Source organism: Phyllobates terribilis, unplaced genomic scaffold (genome assembly GCF_046119375.1).
Source record: "Phyllobates terribilis strain yellow unplaced genomic scaffold, ASM4611937v1 Scaffold_11__3_contigs__length_659146591, whole genome shotgun sequence".
Classification (NCBI taxonomy): Eukaryota; Metazoa; Chordata; class Amphibia; order Anura; family Dendrobatidae; genus Phyllobates; species Phyllobates terribilis.
In genome coordinates this window covers 384,256,325-384,277,835 of record NW_027362771.1, presented here as the reverse complement: position 1 = coordinate 384,277,835, position 21,511 = coordinate 384,256,325, and the positions used below count along the sequence as shown (strand labels likewise).

The 21,511-nt window shown below is 38.2% G+C and overlaps 1 protein-coding gene across 2 annotated transcripts in view; it reads left to right on the top strand.

Moving 5' to 3' along the window:
- Positions 1-21,511, top strand: part of CGNL1 (cingulin like 1) — a 120,289-nt gene that overhangs the window by 66,351 nt on the left and 32,427 nt on the right. For both annotated transcript variants that reach the window (XM_073652984.1, XM_073652983.1), the window contains exons 9-13: positions 7,232-7,438; positions 9,448-9,552; positions 10,997-11,149; positions 18,478-18,648; positions 19,491-19,652. In XM_073652984.1, coding sequence (XP_073509085.1) covers positions 7,232-7,438; positions 9,448-9,552; positions 10,997-11,149; positions 18,478-18,648; positions 19,491-19,652 — 798 coding nt within the window. The remainder of the gene's footprint in view (positions 1-7,231; positions 7,439-9,447; positions 9,553-10,996; positions 11,150-18,477; positions 18,649-19,490; positions 19,653-21,511) is intronic.

The window sequence follows — 21,511 nt, the reverse complement described above, 5'->3', positions numbered from 1 at the left end:
TTACTGTTCAAATTATGTTTCTTAGATGCCCTTTGATAACCATATTTTCATCTCTCAGTAGGACCTACCATCTTAAGCCATATGCATGGGCTTGCATGTCATAGAAAGTTGAATAAAATGATACCTACATATCTGTGATCCGATATCTTATTTCAGAGAAATCCATGTTTTTCTTATATGTAACTGAGCTGTTAAGACATATGGGCCGACACTGATCTCCCTGAGAATCTGCCTCCAGGGCTTATTTTAAATAAATGGGGGCATTACCAATGTGAGATATGTAATGACGGACACTTTGCTCTGTGAGATTAGAGGTAACACAGTACAGCAGAATTTAACTTTGCCTCATTACAAACACATTCGCATCTACAGTTGTCCTCTTGTAGTGCTGTCAGCTCTGCTGCTGAGCTGTGTCTGATTATAACCCACACAGTAGAGCAGAGTTGAACCTGGTATCATTACAAACACAACAAACACCACTGTAACTGTGTCCATGACGCTTGCTCTGCATCTCTCAGCTGTCAGTTAGCGCCAGTGGCGCGGTTATACGGCCAATCTGTATTCTCAAAGTCATGACTGAAACCGAATGCTGGTGGGTAGAATAAAGTTAATTTTCTCCCAACTGCATTCAACTGCATGCAGGCATCGTGCAGCATAATAACGCTATTAACATGCAAATTAACCGCATATCTTCAGGTTAATAGCATTATTTCTGGTGACCTTTAAGGGACTTGCTTCATACTAGTCATCAGAAATGCTTAATCTCTAGCCGGCTTTTCAAGGTATGTTTCCTCTGAAACACGGCACCATTTCAGAAAGACATACACTACTGTAATAAAGCAGCCAAACTTTGATTCATGCTCCCCACAAATCGGATGACTACTCCCTTTAAGCTAGCCATGAACATGAAATAACTGTTAGTTGTGCGCGAAGGTTCAGCTATCTCCCCCAACTCCTGTATACACAAGAATGCTCTGCAGAATATTCATGTGTTTCCAACAGGAGATGGGAGAAAACAGAAGGAATGAGCATTGAAATTCCAACAGCCTTTGACACTGTCTGTATGGGGAGAGTTGGGTGGCCTCCATTCACAATAAATGGTCTACCTGTCCCAACAAAATTGGTCTGGTTCAGTCAACTTTTATCTAATGTATATGGAGATCTTTAGGGAGGCTGCAGTTTTCAACTACTTTGGATATAGCATATCCATTGCATGTGAACACAGCTTTAGGAAAAAGTCAGATGGCCGTAAAACTCGGACGTGGATCACAATGCAATGCTCGGACCCGCTGTTGGCTCTCCCAGCCAGAGCATGGCAGCTGTATAGAAATACATCCCATCATGCTCTGGTTTGGAGAGCTGTCGGCCAGTCCGAGTATTGCTTTGCGATCCCCATCTGACTATTCCCTTAGGGCTAAGTGCTTAGAGCAGTGTGCGTTGTAAATGCTGCTCTGGCCGGGAGTGTCATTGTGTAGGAAAACTTAGAAGAAGGGGCATAGTGCTGAAGAACTGATGAGGGTCCTTCATTCTCAGGATTGGTCCAATTGGTCAAACTTACAATCTTTATAACTTGCAATCCTTACATTATGTTATATGTGGGGTATATATAATAACTTAAATGCTGCACTGGCTTCCAAGCAATGTCTGCTTACTGTACATTAGCTACATTTCTCACTACACTGACTACTTTTCATTATTTTTTTCAGGAAAGAAACGTTTAGTTCTTGTTTACACTGTCACCTTGCAGCATGGAAGTTTTCCTGTTTCTTAGTCTAGACAGTAGTTTACTTTTTACAACAGTGTTTTTGTTCCAATGTTTGGAGTGGAAATCCGCTTTATGTAGTATCAAGACTTGGCATTTTTTCTAGATATTATCCTGGTTCCATCTGCTTCCTAAGAAAGTCCTGCAGAAAAATTTCAAAACTTAGAATGCAATCATTGTGGTTTGTGATTTTGACGCTCTTGTACTGTTTGTAAAAGCTTTAAGAATAATCTCAAACCTGACTTTCCATGCCTAAATTAATAAAGAAGATACTAATCGGTTAACGAGTTGGAAAGTTTCAGAAATGTTGATTTGTAAGACTTGTCCATGCCATATCAGCTACGAAAGTAGTTGTGTATAACAAACCGCTAGTTTCACATTAATACAGCGCTTTCCACAAAGCTGTACATCAGGATTTCTTGGAATCCTCAAAAAACTATTCCAACCCCTCATGAAGCCATTCACTTCAATGAAGCTGATCGAGTCACTATGAAAACTACCTGGCCTCTGTTCTTGCGGTATTTGTCTTTTTCGGACATGCACAAGAACAGAGGGATTTTTAATTCTATTGTGTACAGCTCATTTCTAGGTTGCTTTCTACCATGCAGAGTGGCTGATTACTTGCAAGCCTTATGTATTTGAGCCTGCAAATACAGCTCTGAAGCTGGTGAGAAAGCTGGATCCGGGCAGATCCAGTCCCTCTGCGCATCTCCCATATTGCGGGTGCAAGGCTGCCTCGGCTATCCGCATAGGAGAGCGCACATTTTGGACAAGTGGTGCAATTACACCGCTTGTCTGAACTGTCATTCTTCAGAAGCGCATCACACTCAAGCAACCGGGGAGGCAGAGGAGTGGTGCACTTCTGAAGATGGACGAGAACACTCCTTTAAAGTTGTATTCAATGTACAGTAGTGTTCAAAATAATAGCAGTCCAATATGACTAACCAGATTAATCACTGTTTTTGGTATAAATTATATTACCACATGTCAAACAATTTATCAGTTGGTGCAGTAGATTCTAAGAAAACCAACAGACTCTGCATTCGTGATCTGCATGTTTTTGCGTCTGTGTATTTGAATAATTAATTGAATGGCGGTGTGTTAAAAATAGCAGTGTGGCGTTCATTTAGTGAGGTCAATCATTCTGTGAAGAAACAGTTGTGAATCAGGCGGCCCTTATTTAAGGGTGAAGCCAGCACATGGTGTACATGCATTTCTTCTTGAAAGCCAGAGAAACATGGGTCGTTTAAGACATTGCTCAGAATAACAGCGTACTTTGATTAAAAAGTTGATTGGAGAGGGTAAAACTTATAAAGAAGTGCAGACAATGATAGGCTGTTCAGATAAAATGATCTCCAATGCTTTAAAATGCAAAGCCAAATAGAGAGATGTTGAAGAAAACTGAAGACTACCATTCAAATGGATTGAAGAATGGCAAAGGCTCAGCCAATGATCAGCTCCAGGATGATCAAAGACAGTCTCCACTTACCTGTGAGTACTGTGACAGTTAGAAGACGCCTGTGTGAAGCTAATCTCTTAGCAAGAAGTCCCCGCAAAGTCCTACTGTTAAAAAAAAAAAAAAAAAAAGACGTACTAAAGCGGATACAATTTGCCAAAGAACACATGAACTGGCCTAAAGAGAAATGGAGAAACATTTTGTGGCCTGATGAAAGTAAAATTTTTGGTTTTGGGTCCAAGAGCCGCAGACAGTTTGTCAGACAACCCCCAAACTTTGCATTCAAGCCACAGTACACTCTGAAGACAGTGAAGCATGGTGGTGCAAGCATCATGATGTGGACCTGATTCTCTTTCTATGGTGCCAGACCTATTTATCGCATACCAGGGATCATGGACCAGTTTGCATATATTAAAATACTTGAAGAGGTCATGTTGCCATACGCTGAGGAGGATATGCCCTTGAAATGGGTATTTCAACAAGACAATGACCCGAAACACACCAGTAAACGAGCAAAATCTTTGTTCCAGTCCAAAAAAAATTGATGTTATGGAGTGACCAGCCCAATCCCTGGACCTTAATCCGATAGAACACTTGTGGAGTGACATCAAAAATGCTGTTTCTGAGGCAAAGCCAACCAATGGCAAAAAATTGTAGGATGTAGTCAAAGCATCCTGGGCTGGAACAACAGTTGACAGGTGCTAGAAGTTGGTTGACTCTATGCAATATAGATGTGAAGCAGTTCTAAAAAAATCTGTGGTTATGCAACTAAATATTAGGTTAGTGATTCACAGGAATGCTAAATCCTCAAAAAGTACATATTGTGAGTTTGTAAAGACAAATGCCGACCTTGCTATTTTTTTTAGCACAGCCCAGTGATAATTTTTTTTTGTTATTTTCTGTAAAGTAGTTAAAAATTATATACATTTCTCTTCATGTTTTGAATTCAAAAACAGTGTGCAATGTTCCCAATGCATGGAAATAAAAACTTGTATAAACGTGTTTTTGAACACACTGCTATTATTTTGAAAACTACTGTATATAAATAGGGAATGCCTGAAATTTGACTTGTCCATGGAGAAAGTGAGCAGACACTTGGCTTAGTTGTGGGTGGCCGGGTTAAGGTGCTGGGTTAGTGCACGTTTCCTCTGAGATGTTCAGCATTTCCACTCTACTGTATATCTCTGCTTTATTGCTGTCTGCATTCTAGACATACTTGCTTGGAGCAGAGAAGCAGTCAAGTGACCTGCTTTAAGGATTAGTATACCGGCTGGTTTACATTACTCACATACTTCCTTAAATTCAGGTATTCTGGTTATGTTTGACCACACATGCCTATTTATTTTTACTGTGTAATAAACCTTTCAGCGTGTTTTTTGTTCTGGCTGATCAGTTACTCCAGTATGGTAACCTGTGGATACTCTTAATGTAAACCCATGTGTAATGCCAAAAATTAAATTAATGTATTGCTTTTATTAGTTTTAAAATATTATTCCATAGTATCAAGGCTTTATAATAATCAGACAATAACTTACAGGGTACCAGTAGCCGGCACTAGAGAAGCAGTGTTCCGCCTCATGGAAAGGAGCTATTTTGCATAACTTTCCTAGAGATCCAGACTCCTTACACCAGCTTGATCTGGTCAATCAGCACCTTCCAATAATAGTGTTTCCAAAGTAGTTGTTGTTGTTCATTCCACACCCAGGTCTTACATCCTGTGAACTTTGCTTATCCTGGGCCAAATCCCAATAGGGTGTGCCCATCTTTTTTTTTTTTTTTTTTTTTTTTTTTAAGTTAAAAGATAAATTCCACAACAGACTACTTTGTCTTTTTTGTCGTATGAATAGTGATGCAAATCTCTAATCTTTTAATTACATCTATGCATTTTCTACCAATATAACTGATCTTAGCTATCAAGTGGTTTTCTATGGTTTACATTTGAATTTCCGTTAATACATCTTTACAATCTTTTATCATTGCAAGCATTTATATTAGCAACATACCCTAAAGGCCTTTCTGGGGCCCATGTAAGTTTATTTGTATGCAATCCTGTAATTCCCATACCAGCCAGCAATGCTGACAAACAAGATCTCACTATAAGCACTCTCTTGTACCTCCTAATGGCCCTGTCTTGGCCCTTCCTATTCTTTCTCTATTGCTCCTCCTGAACATGTTTGGAGCAGGTCAAGCATTAAAGGAAACATTTCCATTGTTTCCTTATTTGTTTAGCCCATTATTCTTATTTTCTGCTGACACAGCACCTCTAAGGAGCATTTGAGCTGTGATTTTTGTGGTCTTATTAAACAGCGAGGAGGGAAAAAGTAAGAAATTTGGTGTAGTATGTTTTTGAATTGGACTACTTTTTTAATATAATACAAGGAAATTCCCGCTACTATCATTTTTTAACATATATAATAGTTTGTTTTCTTGTAAATGAGTACACCACCTAGAAACAAGTAAATATTGGATAGTTTACGGTTGGTTACTCAAACATCTGTATTTGTTGAAATTGAAAGCTATTTTACTGTAGTAGTTACTTTATTTTACTCACTTATATAGCACCATTAATTCTACAACACTTTACAGACATTATTGGCACTGTCCCCATTGGTGCTCATAATCTAAATTCGCTATCAGTATGTCTTTAGAGTGTGGGAGGAAACCGGAGAATCCGGAGGAAACACACAAAAACACGGGGAGAACATACAAACTCCTTGCAGATGTTGTCTATGGGGGGATTTGAACCCAGGACCCCAGAGCTGCAAGGCTGCCGTGCTGACCACTGAGCCACTATGCTGCCCTACTCTCTATGCTATAAAGTGTCTTTTTATCTTCCATTTTGCAGTGTGCTTAAAATAAAGTATAATAAAACTAAGAGTTTGCAGAAAAGAGTAAATCAATTTGTCAGAAGCCATTTTGCTTGTAAAATATCATTATTTTCTTCTCTAGTTTATATTTAAGGACATGGTTAGGAAAGTGAATATCGTTTGCTGCTGCATTATGTAAAAGGCCAGCCTTGAACATCACATTTGCTGTATGCAAATTATCACATTGGTATGATGGAAGTGTAGGCGCTTTCCTAAAGAATAGGTGTCCTCTCCCTAACTATTTACAGAGGCGATCTATAGTATCATAAGCCTGTTCTAAATCCTGTGCTGCTGTTGTCTAATTTCCCGGCATGTGCTGTAAAGCTGCAATTTTTTAGCCTGTCAGCGGTAGAATTCCTGATACCAGTTCTCCCAGGTATTCTGCATGTGCCTGGGCATTAGAAGACAGGATTTGGAATGGACATGTGGTGTATACTGGCTTCAGTGACGTCAATCAAACCAGAATGGTATGGAGCAAACACTGACTCTTTACGTGAATGGCTCCACCTACTTGACTCTAACTACGTAATTTTCCAAAGGAAAAGTGTTATAAGGAGATTATAAGGATGATTTTTTCATGTTAACATTATTATTTAATATGTGATAATTTTACTTTGTGACAAGATTTGGTCTGTACATAAGAGCAAATGACCTTTTACTCCAGACATTAACCGTACAAATGTCTATTCCCAATTTGTGCCCAGTGTAAATGTCAATTGGTGAAACGACAAATGATAATGTGCATGGTTGTCAGCTGATCGCATCTTTTAGTATCGCCCAAAAAATTATTGTTGGTCAGCAGTATATCCCCTCCAGTATATAGGGAATGTGATGCTGACCATTATATAAGCTTGTATTGCAGGAAAGGAGGACAGATCATCTCCTGAAAAATCATTTGTATGGAAATATTCACGATAATTGCAACATTTAAATGTTCGTAAAGCAGGGCCAGTTGACTGGCCAAATCTTATCTGCAATTTGCGCTCATTACCGACAATTTATCTTACAGCTTACGGTTACAGCTGCTGAAGCTGAATTACAAATTTCTAACTGAATTCAATGAATGCTAAAAAATTGAGTGTTTTTTATTTTGTAATATGAAATTTAATATAATTTTTTTTTTTTAACTTGACTTAAATCCTAAAGAATACATATGAAATTTCCAGCCGGAAAAATGAAGCCGATGAAGTGAAAATGGCGTTTGAAAGCCGAGCAAAAAGTTTGTTGCAAGAAAATGAAGAACTGAAACAGAAGATACAAAAGCTAGAGTTCAGAATAACCGATCTTCACCAGAAAATCAATGAACTCCATGAAGACAATGACAGAATTAAAGAGAGGCTCAAGAAAACCGAAGTGAGTAACGATATATTGGGTCAGTGAGAACAATGTGTCAATCCTGGCAATATAGTACAAGCAGACTGAAGAGGAAAATTCATTTAAATTGATGATTGATATGATAACTTCGGATAATAGAACCCACAGTCCAAGTGGATTTTAGTGCTTTAATAATGGGACTTGTTTCCTTTTAAAGAAGCACTACCATAGTGTTTTTTTTTTTTTTTTTTTTTTACTAAATCTTTGTATATGTGTTTGACATCACCGCTCTTCAGACTCTCCGAGAAGGCGGCGGTTGGTGAGTATATTAACACACACTTAAAATTTAATGTCATGGGAGGGCTTCTTTAATTAATTAGATATTTTTGTAACTTTGAAAATAAGATAACATTTGGTAATGTCTATCATACTGGTGCAAAATGGGCAAGTTACTCCAATCTACCTATCAGATTCCAACTCTGTTTTCTTCTTTAAAGGGGTTTTCCCATGAGCAGGGTACATTTTATTTGAATAGATCTTTGAATAATAATAATTTCCACAACTGGATGTGTTAAAAAAAAATTGTTCGTGTGCTGAGATAATCTTATAAATGTGCCCCTGCTGTGTACTGTATAATGACTGTGTGGTCTGATCATACCACATCTCCTGGGCAGGTGAGGAAGCAAAAGAGAGTATACAAACATTACAGCGTGGGATCACAGGCAATTCTTTGTGAGGTAAAACATGTTTTTAAATAGGCAGGGAAGTATTTCACCTCTGAGAAAGCAGCATCTGCCATTCCGTGCTGTCCTGTCTGTATACTCTTGATTCCTTCCCTGGCCTGGAGATGTAGTTTGTGCAGACCATGAACCGTTTTTACTCCAGAAAAAAAGTCGCAAATAGTGACACTTTTATGTTTGTGCCTTATTCATTATTTATTTGCCTTTTTATAAATAAACTTTACTTGGTTTAGTCCTTTTTTGTGGGCATGTTAAACTAATTCATAATTTGTGACTTTTTTATAAATGTTGTGTAACATTTTTCCGCAGTTGTACTCCAGTACCTTAGAGGATTACAAAATATTTAAAATTTTATTTTTGCGCAATTGAAGGCTAACGTTATTTTAAAGAATCATACCACATTTTGCTCCAAAATAGTTCAAAATAGGTAAAGCTAAAGGCAAAAAAACACAAAATTTATAAACCTGCTTGCGCCATTATGAAGAATTTGGCTCAAACGGCAACAATACAAAACCCAAAAGTAATATTGCATAAAAAAACGCAAGTGATGAATCGGGGCCATCATTTTTTTTGCAACTTTACATTACACATACACTTTGACCTTTCTTCCCAAGTTTTCTGGCTTAATGAATTCCCCCTTATATTTTTGACCTTGACATGTGAGTACTAGAACATTTCTTAGTACCGTTTTTGAGCTGTGAGGGAAAAAGAAATATGGCAAGGAGATTGAAATGTAATAAGATAAACATTAGCTACATGCTGTATCCCCAACGCTTCTTTATTCAGCGCTGCTGCTCCTTACTGCTCTTTTGTGTACTTCACTGCATAGATGATTAGCCATATTTCATACATGACCGCAGCAGCCAATCATTTACACTAAAGTCACGGATTGTCTGTATATACCACGCGTCAACTGGTTTGTCATTACTGCCGCCAAGTACACAATGACGAACAAGGTGCACTGGAGCAACAGCGCTGACACAGCGGGGACATATTTTTTAAAAAAAATTAGTTTCTATTCCATTTTCTTTCTACCTTGTCCACTTTTTCCACAATTTGGAAAACGCTAATAAGTTCTTGATGGAATTTGCAATTACCATACCATTGGATAAAAATCATGTAAAAGCATTATGAAGGGAGTTGCAATTTTATGCACCTTCCAGAGATGTCTGTAAACAGTAGAGGTCCTTTCCCCACTGATCATGATTATGATTTTCTCTCATGTAAGAAATGTGCTTACTTCTACTGTGTAATATGTGTAAGTATTGTACATAATAATTTACTAATATTTTCTGATGTTTATTACAGAAAGAAAAGCAACAACTGGCTGAAGCTTTGGATGAAGCCAAAGAACAAGAGCGAGAAGCTCTAGAAGTGTCTAGAGGGCTGGAAAACCAACTTGATGACACAAAGGTTAATAATATATAGATAGACGTATAAACACTGTTCTGTAAAAACACAGAGAAGGTGTTTGAGTCACATGGTAACATATATCGTCAATGCCAAAAGTTTGGCAGAAAACGTTGCAGTCAATCCAGCGAAAGAAAGCGAGTGCTCTTACCGAGCAAATCAATGTTTTGGCTCATAGAAAAGAGTCATCTCTATGTCCCATTATGGCACACAGACAGGTGTTGTCTATTGCTGACAGCTCCTATTAAGGGGAAGCCATCATCAGAAAATAACTTATTGTTAAATTAGGTTTTTGTGTTTCATTTTTTATTATTATTAGGGGATTAATAATTAATCTTTCAATTTTCACACTGGCCACGTTTATTTGTTTTAGACTTTAACTTCCTGTTCCAGGAAACAACAGATTAGCAGCAATGAGCAGACTTTGACCTTCTCTTTTGTAGTAAAGCATCTAATGAGCGTGTAAAAAGGTCTTCGTGAAGGGAGGGGGATCGGGGTCAGCTGTGACAGCGCCTATTGTGAATTGTACGTCCTGTGTGATCAGCTGTGTATTGATGTGCTACCTGATGTGAGTCTACAAAAACCCGAGTAGCCAGTGTGTAAAAATTGCAAGATTACTTATTTTTGTTTTTCTATGAAACAAAGAAAAACATTGGCAAAATTATTTAAAAAAAATCCCATAACACAAAAACCTGTGGGTCACTTTACATGGCTTCCCTTTAAATTTCTTCTTTGAAAAAGGCATATACCTAAAAACTTCTAATGAAGCCTCGACTCCATAAACACTTGAGAATTGCACGTATATTGTCTAAATCATAATACACTTATGTTCAAAAAATACATAATAAATAGAGTACATTTTTTATGCAGCACATGTAATTTACAGAAATACTGTGACAGGTTTCATTACCCAATTTAAAAAATTTTTTGGGAAGAAAATTGATGTGGAAGTGCTGTCCAAACTGTGTATTGTTAGGGAGGATCCATACTTCTTATCATATTTCTTGTCTTTGAGTACAGAGGGCAAAGGGAGTCTAAACGGTGGTGGCGGTGAGCGCGTGCCCTCCCTTGGCTGGCGGTGAGCGCGCGCCCTCCCTTGGCTGGCGGTGAGCGCGCGCCCTCCCTTGGCTGGCGGTGAGCGCGCGCCCTCCCTTGGCTGGCGGTGAGCGCGCGCCCTCCCTTGGCTGGCGGTAAGCGCGCGCCCTCCCTTGGCTGGCGTTCAGCGCGCTACAGCTGCAGTGAGAACATTGGAGTCCATTGCCAGGCTAAGCTCTCACTATGGCAGTAATCTGGTCCCTTCTATACAAGTGAAAAAATATGCAAATTGAAGAGACTATGGTGTACAGATCTTCCTCTGATCAGAGTAATCAGACCGATTTTCTCGGCTGTGAAGGAAATGGTCGTCTGCTCCTGCCCTAACTCTGAGTTTTCTGTTTGTGAATTTCAGAGAAGCCTTACTAGGATCAGCCATGAACATCAGCAGCTATCTGAAAGGCTAAAAGATGAATCTAACCAGAAAGAACAACTAAGAAACCTGAAAAATGAAATGGAGAATGAGCGATGGCAGCTGGACAAGACTATTGATAGATTACAGAAAGAGGTATCTGCTCAACATTGGGGTTTTTTTTTTTTTTTTTTTAGAAAAAAGTTTTTGCTTTGTATAGAGAACACACAAGCTGCACGAAATATACAGTGCAATTCTTTTATCCTGACATCATGCAATCATGCAATTCTGTAGTATAGTACTTAATCCACTCGCAAGACCAAAGGCGGAAGGCTAAACAAGGATAAACCACAATATAATATTCAGCAACACTGGCTTACACATAGTGGTAGATGGTGTCCTCCTTGCTGGCGTTGAGCTAAAGCTATCAGTAGTACATATAGTATGGAGATGGAGACAGCACTTCAAATGTACAGTAAGGCTTTATTCACCTATGCAGCATTTAGGCTTCTCTGAAATGTTCCATAAGTGAATAAAGACTTGCTACTTATATGAAGTGCTGTCTACATCTCCATATTATACAGATAAACAACTAGATGGCACCTCCGATTAAAGAAAAAATTGGTAGTAATTCTTTTTGCATTTTTTACGTTAGAAAACAACCTCATAAACTTGTCTGATTCCAAGTTGGAATGTATATGATTGTAAACTGATTTTAAGAGATGATGTACATTTTATGCTTAGTACTATGACATGTTAATCATTAATGCTACAAAAAGCACCATTAAGTTTCTCCCATGGCCACTCTGATTGGCTATTCTTATGACTCCATGTGCACTCTCCACCATAAACCTTTTGGATTGGAGAATGTTTTGCCAACAGATGAGGTATTTTTTGACTCGCTGCATTCTAAATTCTGTTGACTGATAATTGGATTTCCGTATCATAGCCTTCTACTATATTAAGTAGATTTTAGCGCATAGTATACAAGGCAATAGCTTGTTCTAATATGTGTATGAATATATTCTGCAAATTCTATAAGATTTCTAAAAATTAAGTTTTCAGCTTTCTCACATTTATGAAAATGACATACATAGTATACATTATTTGTTCAACTTATTGAAAATTATATAGCAAACACATAAACTAAGAATGTTAAAAGGATATCCGCAAAATGTTTATAAGGAGCTTATTCTGTTAAGTGTCCACACTGATTTTTTTTTTTTTGGAGCAGAAAAAATCCTCTTCAAAAACTCAAAACTCGTGAAAAAAAAACAGAAAGACTCAGTGTGAACACACCCTAAGATCTAGGAATGAACAGCCCACTTTTTTATTGTAGTATTTTTCTACTTCTCCTTTTTAGTTCAAGGAATTTACTTATAAGCTTTAGCTTCAAAGAGCAATTCTGCAACCTAATTGTGAATCTACATTGAGCAGCTGCTTCACTGCTCTGTTTTTGAGCTGTTCATGAAGATGAGTTTTCTTTTGGTTATACATTAACAATTTGGGTTGTTCCCAAATTACTGTGAATGGCTTGAACTGAGCACTTTGCATTCTATGATCTCTGTGCAACTCCTGTAACAATTGTCTTATTTTTTTGTCACTGTGAACGCAAATTAAACCAAAGTGCCTTGTATTTCTCTTATGTGCTTATTATACAGTAATGCCACTTTACTAGGAGGTGTCTTCAAAAGAGCTTAGGTGAATTATACTGAGTGGTGTACTTGGATAAACATTAGGATGTCACAATGAGATGCAGACCGGCAGCATTTAGAAAATGTGGTCAGTTAAATGGTGCTTTGTATGCAGCTGCAGAAAACTTCTCCAATAAAATATTAACAAAGTGGTAACTTGGACATGTACTTCTAACCTTCAGAAGAATCGTCCTCATTCTCAACTGTTTCTCAGCAGAAGAAAAGGGGGAACATATTGGCACTCTTCATTTTACGTTATTCAGTACTACCCAGAGCATGACCTTCTCACGGCCGTGTTTGTTCTTTTATGAAGCTTTTTTTTTCAAATCTTTTTTTACATTTATAGTAATTGCGTAAACAGAATCTGTCCATAGAATTTCTAACAGGAAAATAACATTAGATCAGGCATACATTTTTTTTTTAAACCATGGTCATATAAATAAATGGTGTGCACCATTTTACTTTTACTTATTCAGTAGCAATTTATTCACCCCTGACTAAGCATTCGCGAAACGCACGTCGGGTGTGTTTAGTGGGTGAGCCCATTTTATCTCGGCTGCCAGGAATTATATTATTATATCCTCACATTATTTGACTTTTTACTTCAATACAATTTCCCCCACATGCAACTCTTATTTCCATTGTGCACATGTCTGTATGAATTGATTGTTTTATCCATTCTACTTGGATTATTACTTACAGGGGTCCTTTTCCCTTTGGTTCACCTACCAACATGTGTTAATTGTGTCCTCTATGTTGGGACAACTAGCATTATGAACTTTATTGTCTTTAATTCCTTTTTGCAATAAAAGGGATTTATTACTTTGATAAATTTTTCCTGTCCTGTACTTTTATCATTATTGGCTTCTCCCTTATTCAACTTATTCAGCAGCGCTGTTCCAAGATTACCTTTCACATCAGTCCATGTCCCAAATTGGGCTTAAAATTTAGTTTCCCTGAGATAGGTGCACACACACTCACTAGCCTACCTGACTATCAGTGTGTTTAGTGTGATGGTGCATTCGAGTGAGTAAATAAATGGTGAGCAAGCACTTGCACGAATACTCGTTTGCTATTATCCGCCTATAAAAACATGAGTGCCACCACCCAACAATCAAGCAAAATGCTTACTTATCAGGTGATCAGATCATTGATGTCAGCGAAAAAAAATCATTGTTATCCGCAGCACATCGCCCAATGTAAACAGGGAATGTGTTGCTGATAAGATGATACTGTGTAGGGGCAGAATGATCTTATTAGTGATCATTCTGTCAATGAGCACCAATCATCTCTTATAAATGGCATACATTTTATGAGTTGAAATCTGCATGTCCGAATACACCATAAAAGGGACCCCAATGAAATACAAACCTGCTGCAGATTTGATCCTTTCTTGGAACCCAGGACCTCGGCACTACAAGGCAACAGTGCAAACCGCTATGTGATCGTGCAATATAGAATCATACCAGTATTAGCAGCCTGTACTCGCAATCACAGTAAAACTTCATAACAAACATTTCAATAATTATCGTTGTTGGGAATTTCAGAAGCTCCACACTTTTGTTTGCAGTCTAGGCGGCAAACTAATGAGGCAGCATTGGGGGACACGGCATTGGAATTCCTTATTTCTCACAACGCCGCTCATTGTTCCTTCTGTCTACCCATTTTTTTGCCTAAATTCTGTTAGCTGGTAAATATGTCCCTTGCAACATTTTACACTCTTACATAGCCAAGGAAATATTGTTTTCTTTGTAATTAAACATTTTAAAACAGAAGAAGTTGCATAATTATCCATTTCCCTTTCCTGCAGACATATTTTTCCATCATTACTTATTAAGTAATGCACAGGTTCCATTTAATTCCAGCATGAACTGGTCTGTAGCCGCTGGAGTGCAGAGCTTTACTGGAATGTCCTTTGAAATGTGTGTACTGATATCATGCAGAAATCCAGCCGGGTTGTTAATCATTATGTCTGAGTTCAGCGTGCAGTCCCCATGCCTGTTTTGACATTGTCTAGTTGGTCATGAGCTCTGTTTAAAGTTATTTGGATCACAGACCTCCTAACTAGTTGCAGAATTCACTTTCCTTTTATCAAGGTCATTAGCAATGAGAGTCCATTAAAGGGCTAGACACCCCTAAATTCATGTTTATGTATGTAATTAGGGCTTGTTTACAAAGCCACATTTATAGACCATATTCTCTTGTTTTTTTGGGGGGCTAAAATTAGTGGACCGCTGATGAAAAAAAGGTAAAATCTTTTTTTTTTTCTTTGGAAAATGTTTTGCTTTGTTCCTCTGTTGTGAAGTACTCCTATTTTTAGTAAAGTGAAATACAAACATTGCAAAAAAAATTACAAAATTTTATTTTTGAAGTTGCGGAATGAACAATGGGCCCATGCACTGTTGTGTAAATCTAGGTACATATATTATAATATTATATACCACTGCATGCCATAATAAAAAATTGTTCCATATGCTATACAGCGTTCACTGAGTTGATCAAATTGTATGCTGATGCATACTGGTCAATATATACTATTTGGCATAAGTCTGGTCGGTAAGTCAAAAAAATCACATGCAATCTCATCTCATGCTTACAATGTTTTTTTTTTTTTTTCTATTCTTACAGAGTTTGTTTTTATCATATGAGGTTTCTGCTGCCCCATATAGATGGACTAAACTCCATCATATGAGATCCAACAAATCCACTGTGGGTCATGTAAAATCCATAACTCCATCATGGATACAGGCTTCTATTGAATGAGATCACATTTAAATGTTACTGTGGTTTGCAGTGCAGTCTTGTAAAAAAAAACAACATAAAACATTTGAAACTGATCCATCTTTTTGCTTACTGGATCCAGTAAGCAAAAAACGGACCCAGCAGAGATCAGTTATTTAAAAACTAGCTAAAAAGTTGTCTGCACAAATTTTTTGCCAATGGATTGCTGCTGGATCCGTTCTAACGGATCACTACTGGACATGTGAACATCGCCTTAGACTGCAAATAACCCTTCCTTGCTAGTCCAATACTGCACCATCAGATGGATACATGCTTGTGGCCAGTTCACTTCTAAGGAGGCTCCTTTGGTTCAAAAAAGGTAGGCTTTCACAACTACAATGGTTCTTCTCCAGAGTATTATTGCAGCCTTTTTCTGAATTGCCGTGGATTATAAGAAGGCCATAGTGAGCACAAGGAAGGCAGAAAGAAATATGCTGCATAGATCCTGATTAAAAGTTACTTTTCCACACGTTATCCTTACAGTATATATACTTAAAACCAGCTCATCAAATAAAACATCAATTCACGTAACCCAACCGGTGTCGCCTCATCAGTCTTTCTTTACCCTATGTCACATATTAAGTGCAATTGATGTTCTACTTGATGGGCTGGTATTTCTTTCTCTCTTCCCTATGCTCAGTATGGTCTCATTGTTGGGCTGTAACAGTGCTTTGGAGACCGACCATTGCATCTGTGAGCGCTGACCCCTTTAGAGCCAAAGTATCCTCTATAGAAGTGATATATCCTTCTACAGTAGGTGCCAAGTTGGATTAGGAAGGAAGGAAGTATTATTCGTTTATGTTGAAAAGAGTGTGGAGGGATGAAGATATCCGATTAAAGATAAAAGAAATGTTCCGGACAATAAGTGGAGAGTGCAAACAATTTAATCCACTGATTTAATATACTTCTTAACACTATTTCCGAGTCCACAAGTTATGGTGGTGTCCAGCACTGTAGTCTTGTAGTGCTGGGGTCCTGGGTTCAAATCCCACCAAGGGCAACATCTGAGTTGTGATAATTTTTGGGTTTGTTACCACACTCCAAAGAGTTTTTGATAGGGAATTTGTGTGTGTATACATATGTATATGTGTGTATGTGTGTGTATACATACATATATGTACACTACCGTTCAAAAGTTTGGGGTCACCCAGACAATTTTGTGTTTTCCATGAAAACTCATACTTTTATTTATCAAATGAGTTGCAAAATGATTAGAAAATATTGTCCCGACATTGACAAGGTTAGAAATAATGATTTTTATTAGAAATAATAATTTTCCCCTTCAAACTTTGCTTTCGTCAAAGAATGCTCCCTTTGCAGCAATTACAGCATTGCAGACCTTTGGCATTCTAGCTGTTAATTTGCTGAGGTAATCTTGAGAAATTTCACCCCATGCTTCCTGAAGCCCCTCCCACAAGTTGGATTGGCTTGATGGGCACTTTTTGTGTACCATACGGTCAAGCTGCTCCCACAACAGCTCAATGGGGTTGAGATCTGGTGACTGCGCTGGCCACTCCATTACTGATAGAAAACCAGCTGCCTGCTTCTTCCCTAAATAGTTCATGCATAATTTGGAGGTGTGCTTTGGGTCATTGTCCTGTTGTAGGATGAAACTGGCTCCAATCAAGCGCTGTCCACAGGGTATGGCATGGCATTGCAAAATGGAGTGATAGCCTTCCTTATTCAAAATCCCATTTACCTTGTACAAATCTCTCACTTTACCAGCACCAAAGCCACCCTAGACCATCACATTACCTCCTCCATGCTTGACAGGTGGTGTCAGGCACTCTTCCAGCATCTTTTCAGTTGTTCTGCTTCTCACAAATGTTCTTCTGTGTGATCCAAACACCTCAAACTTTGATTCATCTGTCCATAAAACTTTTTCCCAATCTTCCTCTGTCCAATGTCTGTTCTTTTGTAGTGTTGAGCGAGTATGAGGAATGTGTAAGAAATAGACATTCCTCTCATGTAATAAAACTGTCAAACAGTTGCAAATCATGCACACGGGAGCTATTCAACCATATCACAAAGCAGCTATAAATACTCAGAGCTCGGCCCGAGCATACTCGATGAAAGAATTAATAGAACATATTCGCTCAACACTACTCTTTTGCCCATATTAATCTTTTCCTTTTATTAGCCAGTCTCGGATATGGCTTTTTCTTTGCCACTTTGCCCTGAAGGCCAGCATCCCGGAGTCGCCTCTTCACTGTAGGCATTGACACTGGCGTTTTGCGTGTACTATTTAATGAAGCTGCCAGTTGAGGAGCTGTGAGGGGTCGATTTCTCAAACTAGAGATTCTAATGTACTTGTCTTGTTGCTCAGTTGTGCAGCGGGGCCTCCCACTTCTCTTTCTACTCTGGTTAGAGCCTGTTTGTGCTCTCCTCTGAAGGGAGTAGTACACACCGTTGTAGGAAATCTTCAGTTTCTTGGCAACTTCTCACATGGAATAGCCTTCATTTCTAAGAACAAGAATAGACTGTCGAGTTTCACATGAAAGTTCTCTTTTTCTGTCCATTTTGAGAGTTTCATAGAACAAACAAATGTAATGCTCCAGATTCTCAACTAGCTCAAAGGAAGGTCAATTTTATAGCTTCTCAAATCAGCCAAACCGTTTTCAGCTGGGCTAACATACTTGTGCAAGGGTTTTCTAGGGTTTTCTAAACATCCATTAGCCTTCGAACACAATGTACCATTAAAACACTGGAGTGGTGGTTGATGAAAATGGGCCTCTATACACCTATGTAGATATTGCAATAAAAACAAGACGTTTGCAGCTAGAATAGTCATTTACCACATTAACAATGTATAGAGTGTATTTCTGATTCATTTAATGTTAGCTCCATTGAAAAAAAATGTGCTATTCTTTCAAAAATAATGACATTTCTAAATGACCCCAAACTTTTTAACGGTAGTGTGTGTGTGTGTGTGTGTGTGTGTGTGTGTGTGTGTGTATATAATATATATTATATGCGCTAAAGGAATAAAAAATTTGATTTTATTTCTAGGTGTCAGAACATGTTCAGTTTTCCCGGATGTCCACAGTTGAGCTTCAGAAGCAGTTTGATGAACATAAAGAGAAAAATCGTAAGGAGAATAGTGAAATGCAAAGACAGCTTAAAGATAAAATCCTGGAGGTAGAAAGATGCAACCAGACTATCAGAAAACTGCAAGACGAGGTAAGAAGAGCACCTATGATACACTGACTGTGACACTATGCTTGGGTCCTCTTTGCCCAGCTGTAGCAGTGGTACAGTTTCTGATTTTGCACAATATTCTCCTTATTTTAGTTGTCTAATAACTTGTATTCCTTCAAAAATCTTTCAAAAGAAAGTTTATCAGAAGAAAAGTAGAAAAGATCTATGGTGAATCATTTCCTTACAGACTTGAAACAAAATGTTGCTCTACAGAGATTATGTTGACATGTCCCCCTTTTAATTTTTTTGGGATGATGTCAAGAAAACATTGAAATTCTGGCTTTGGATGCTGATTTTACTCTGAACAAGATCTTCATGACAACACTGCACCTGAAAACCTAAGGGGACATTTTGTCATGAGATTTTTACCCTTATCAAATTATTATACAGTTTTGTTTAACGTTTAGTATGTCATTTAACACTTCAAGGGGTATTCCCATCTTGTACATCCAGACAATATCCAAAGCATGTCATGAACGTATATGGTTTGCAGGTACCACCATCCCACCAATGTGACCAGCGTTTATCTCAGGATTGCAGACGTGTCACTCTATGTGGAAAGGTCTGAATTATCATGTAAATGTATGGGAATTGTGACCGCCTTTCCACTGACAGCAGCTTGCAATAGGCCCCTTTCTCAAGATAGTTGATGGTCCCGTTGTTGGGATGTGCATCTGTTGTACAATTGGCAAATTCAGGATGTACGAGGTGGGAATATCCTTGTAATGCAGTTAATGCATGAATGTAATGTAACTAATAGTATATTATCTTTGGAACAGGAGAAGTGTTATAAATCACTATCTATACTTTTATACTTCACTTAGATCAGACATTTAGAAGAAAATTTACAAGACCACCAGAGAGCTCAAGATGAGTCTCTGACAAAGAATCATCTTCTACAGCAGACTATAAAAGATCTTCAATATGAATTAGATGCCAGAAACCATATGAAGGATGAACGGTCAAAACAAGTGAAGTCTTTGGAGGTATAATACAAAAAGCGCACACCGGTTGCATGCAGCCAAAAAATGGGAAAAGTACTACAACAAAAGAAGATTTTGCTAAGATGAATAGTGAAGTGATCTGTTAACTTTTTGGATCTGCAAAATCGGATTAATACGCAATACACCCACATTCTACCATCCTTGCTTACTATGGCTCCAACACCCGAATCCCCTGCAGCCATACTGTATCTGTTAGGGTGGTCATTCACCGTTAATAGCGGTCGTGCAGACACTTTTTCTCTGCCCCCCTTAAGTTGAACTTATTGTGCATGTGATCACAATGTGATGAGGGGAATAAGCTCCTACTGAAAACTAATGTTGGCAGTGTAACCTCATGAGAACATGGCCAAGTCTTCTCTCTCTGACATCTGCCAACAGGAGGAGAGTGGGGATGCCCCCATACACATTAGTTGTTCTGCTGGACCCGCCTAATTTGGCAGGTTTGGGCAATAATCTATTCAGTATGAGCACATTTAGATTTTAATAACATTGGAAGGGTAGGATCTGTAGCTTTAATATAGATGCTAAAATGCTGCCAAACAGAATTTATTTTAATTTATTTTTTATTTTCCTTGAATAGCCTTAATATTCTTATTTTGTTTTTTTTGTGTTTTTTTTTACATTTTGTCGTGGTTTTAATATAATTATCTGCATGTGTTCCCTATTTAAAAGACCACTGGGGACATTTAAAATGTATTTTGCTGTACAGTTTTCCCTTGGAGTATTTATAGGATCAGAAGGAAACCGTCCTCTATTGTGTCATTAGTTACAAGCTCAACTGGTTGGGGTCTGCCGAGACCAGCACTATTGTGTGTGCAGTGGGCACTACTTTCACTTTATAAATTCTTTATATGCTGGAAAAGGGAAGACAGTTTGGGAAACAGACCTCTTCAGTTTTCTCTCTACGGTGTCTGAGTTGTATCTGATAATCTGCTATCTTGGGCCGTGGCCATGATGCGACTAGATCCGTACAGCTCAGGACCCTCAGACCACTTCCTGCACAGACATACCTTGAGAAAGGCCCTGTTTGGCTGAAACATTGGCTTAATCCGTGTTCAAATGGGTCGGATTAATTGAATAAAGCTACTTTCTTCACTTGCAACTATTAGTGTGGCAAAGTTTTTTTTTCTACTTTAGTTATTATTAAAGGTGTTTACCAGGACTACAGTATTGCTGACCATACACATTAGAATAATATGATTCAAACTTGCAGCTTTCAGCAGGAGTGGATGATCCGCAAATGATTATAAGGACCTCCTGACTCTTGCCAGATAGCAGGTTTAGGAGGAGAAAATGTTTGCTTTCACAGTGCTCAATCTTCAGATCATGTTTTCAGAGAAGACAAGCTTACACCGCTCGCTCCATTGTGAACACATGCACACTCGACATAGCTGAGCGTACATGGATATGGGGAGGTGGGGATAGATGTCAATCGGTCAAACCAGGGTTCTGTCAATTTTATTTCTAAAGTAAATATCCAACTTAAGGTTCACTAGCGCAAAAAAAGGTTTCTTCACAAATCACTCTTCTCAAATATACATTATATTAGTAAACCTCATACAGTATACCATCTATGGAAGTTCAATAACAAGTAATGCTGTCTTCAGATCAGTGCACTGTAGATATTTACTTTGTTGATTGTAGTATATAAAGTGAAGCCAAAACCTTAATAGAAACTAGTTCTGTCAATCTTTCATTCATACTTAAAACCTGGCTTAAAAATAAGACAAACTCTCGATTGTGCCTTTGGTCCCACCTGCAGGTCAGGACCCATCAGATCAAATGCGAAATTTGTATTCTTTGACATAGCAGATGACATCATAGATCATCAAGTCACTCAA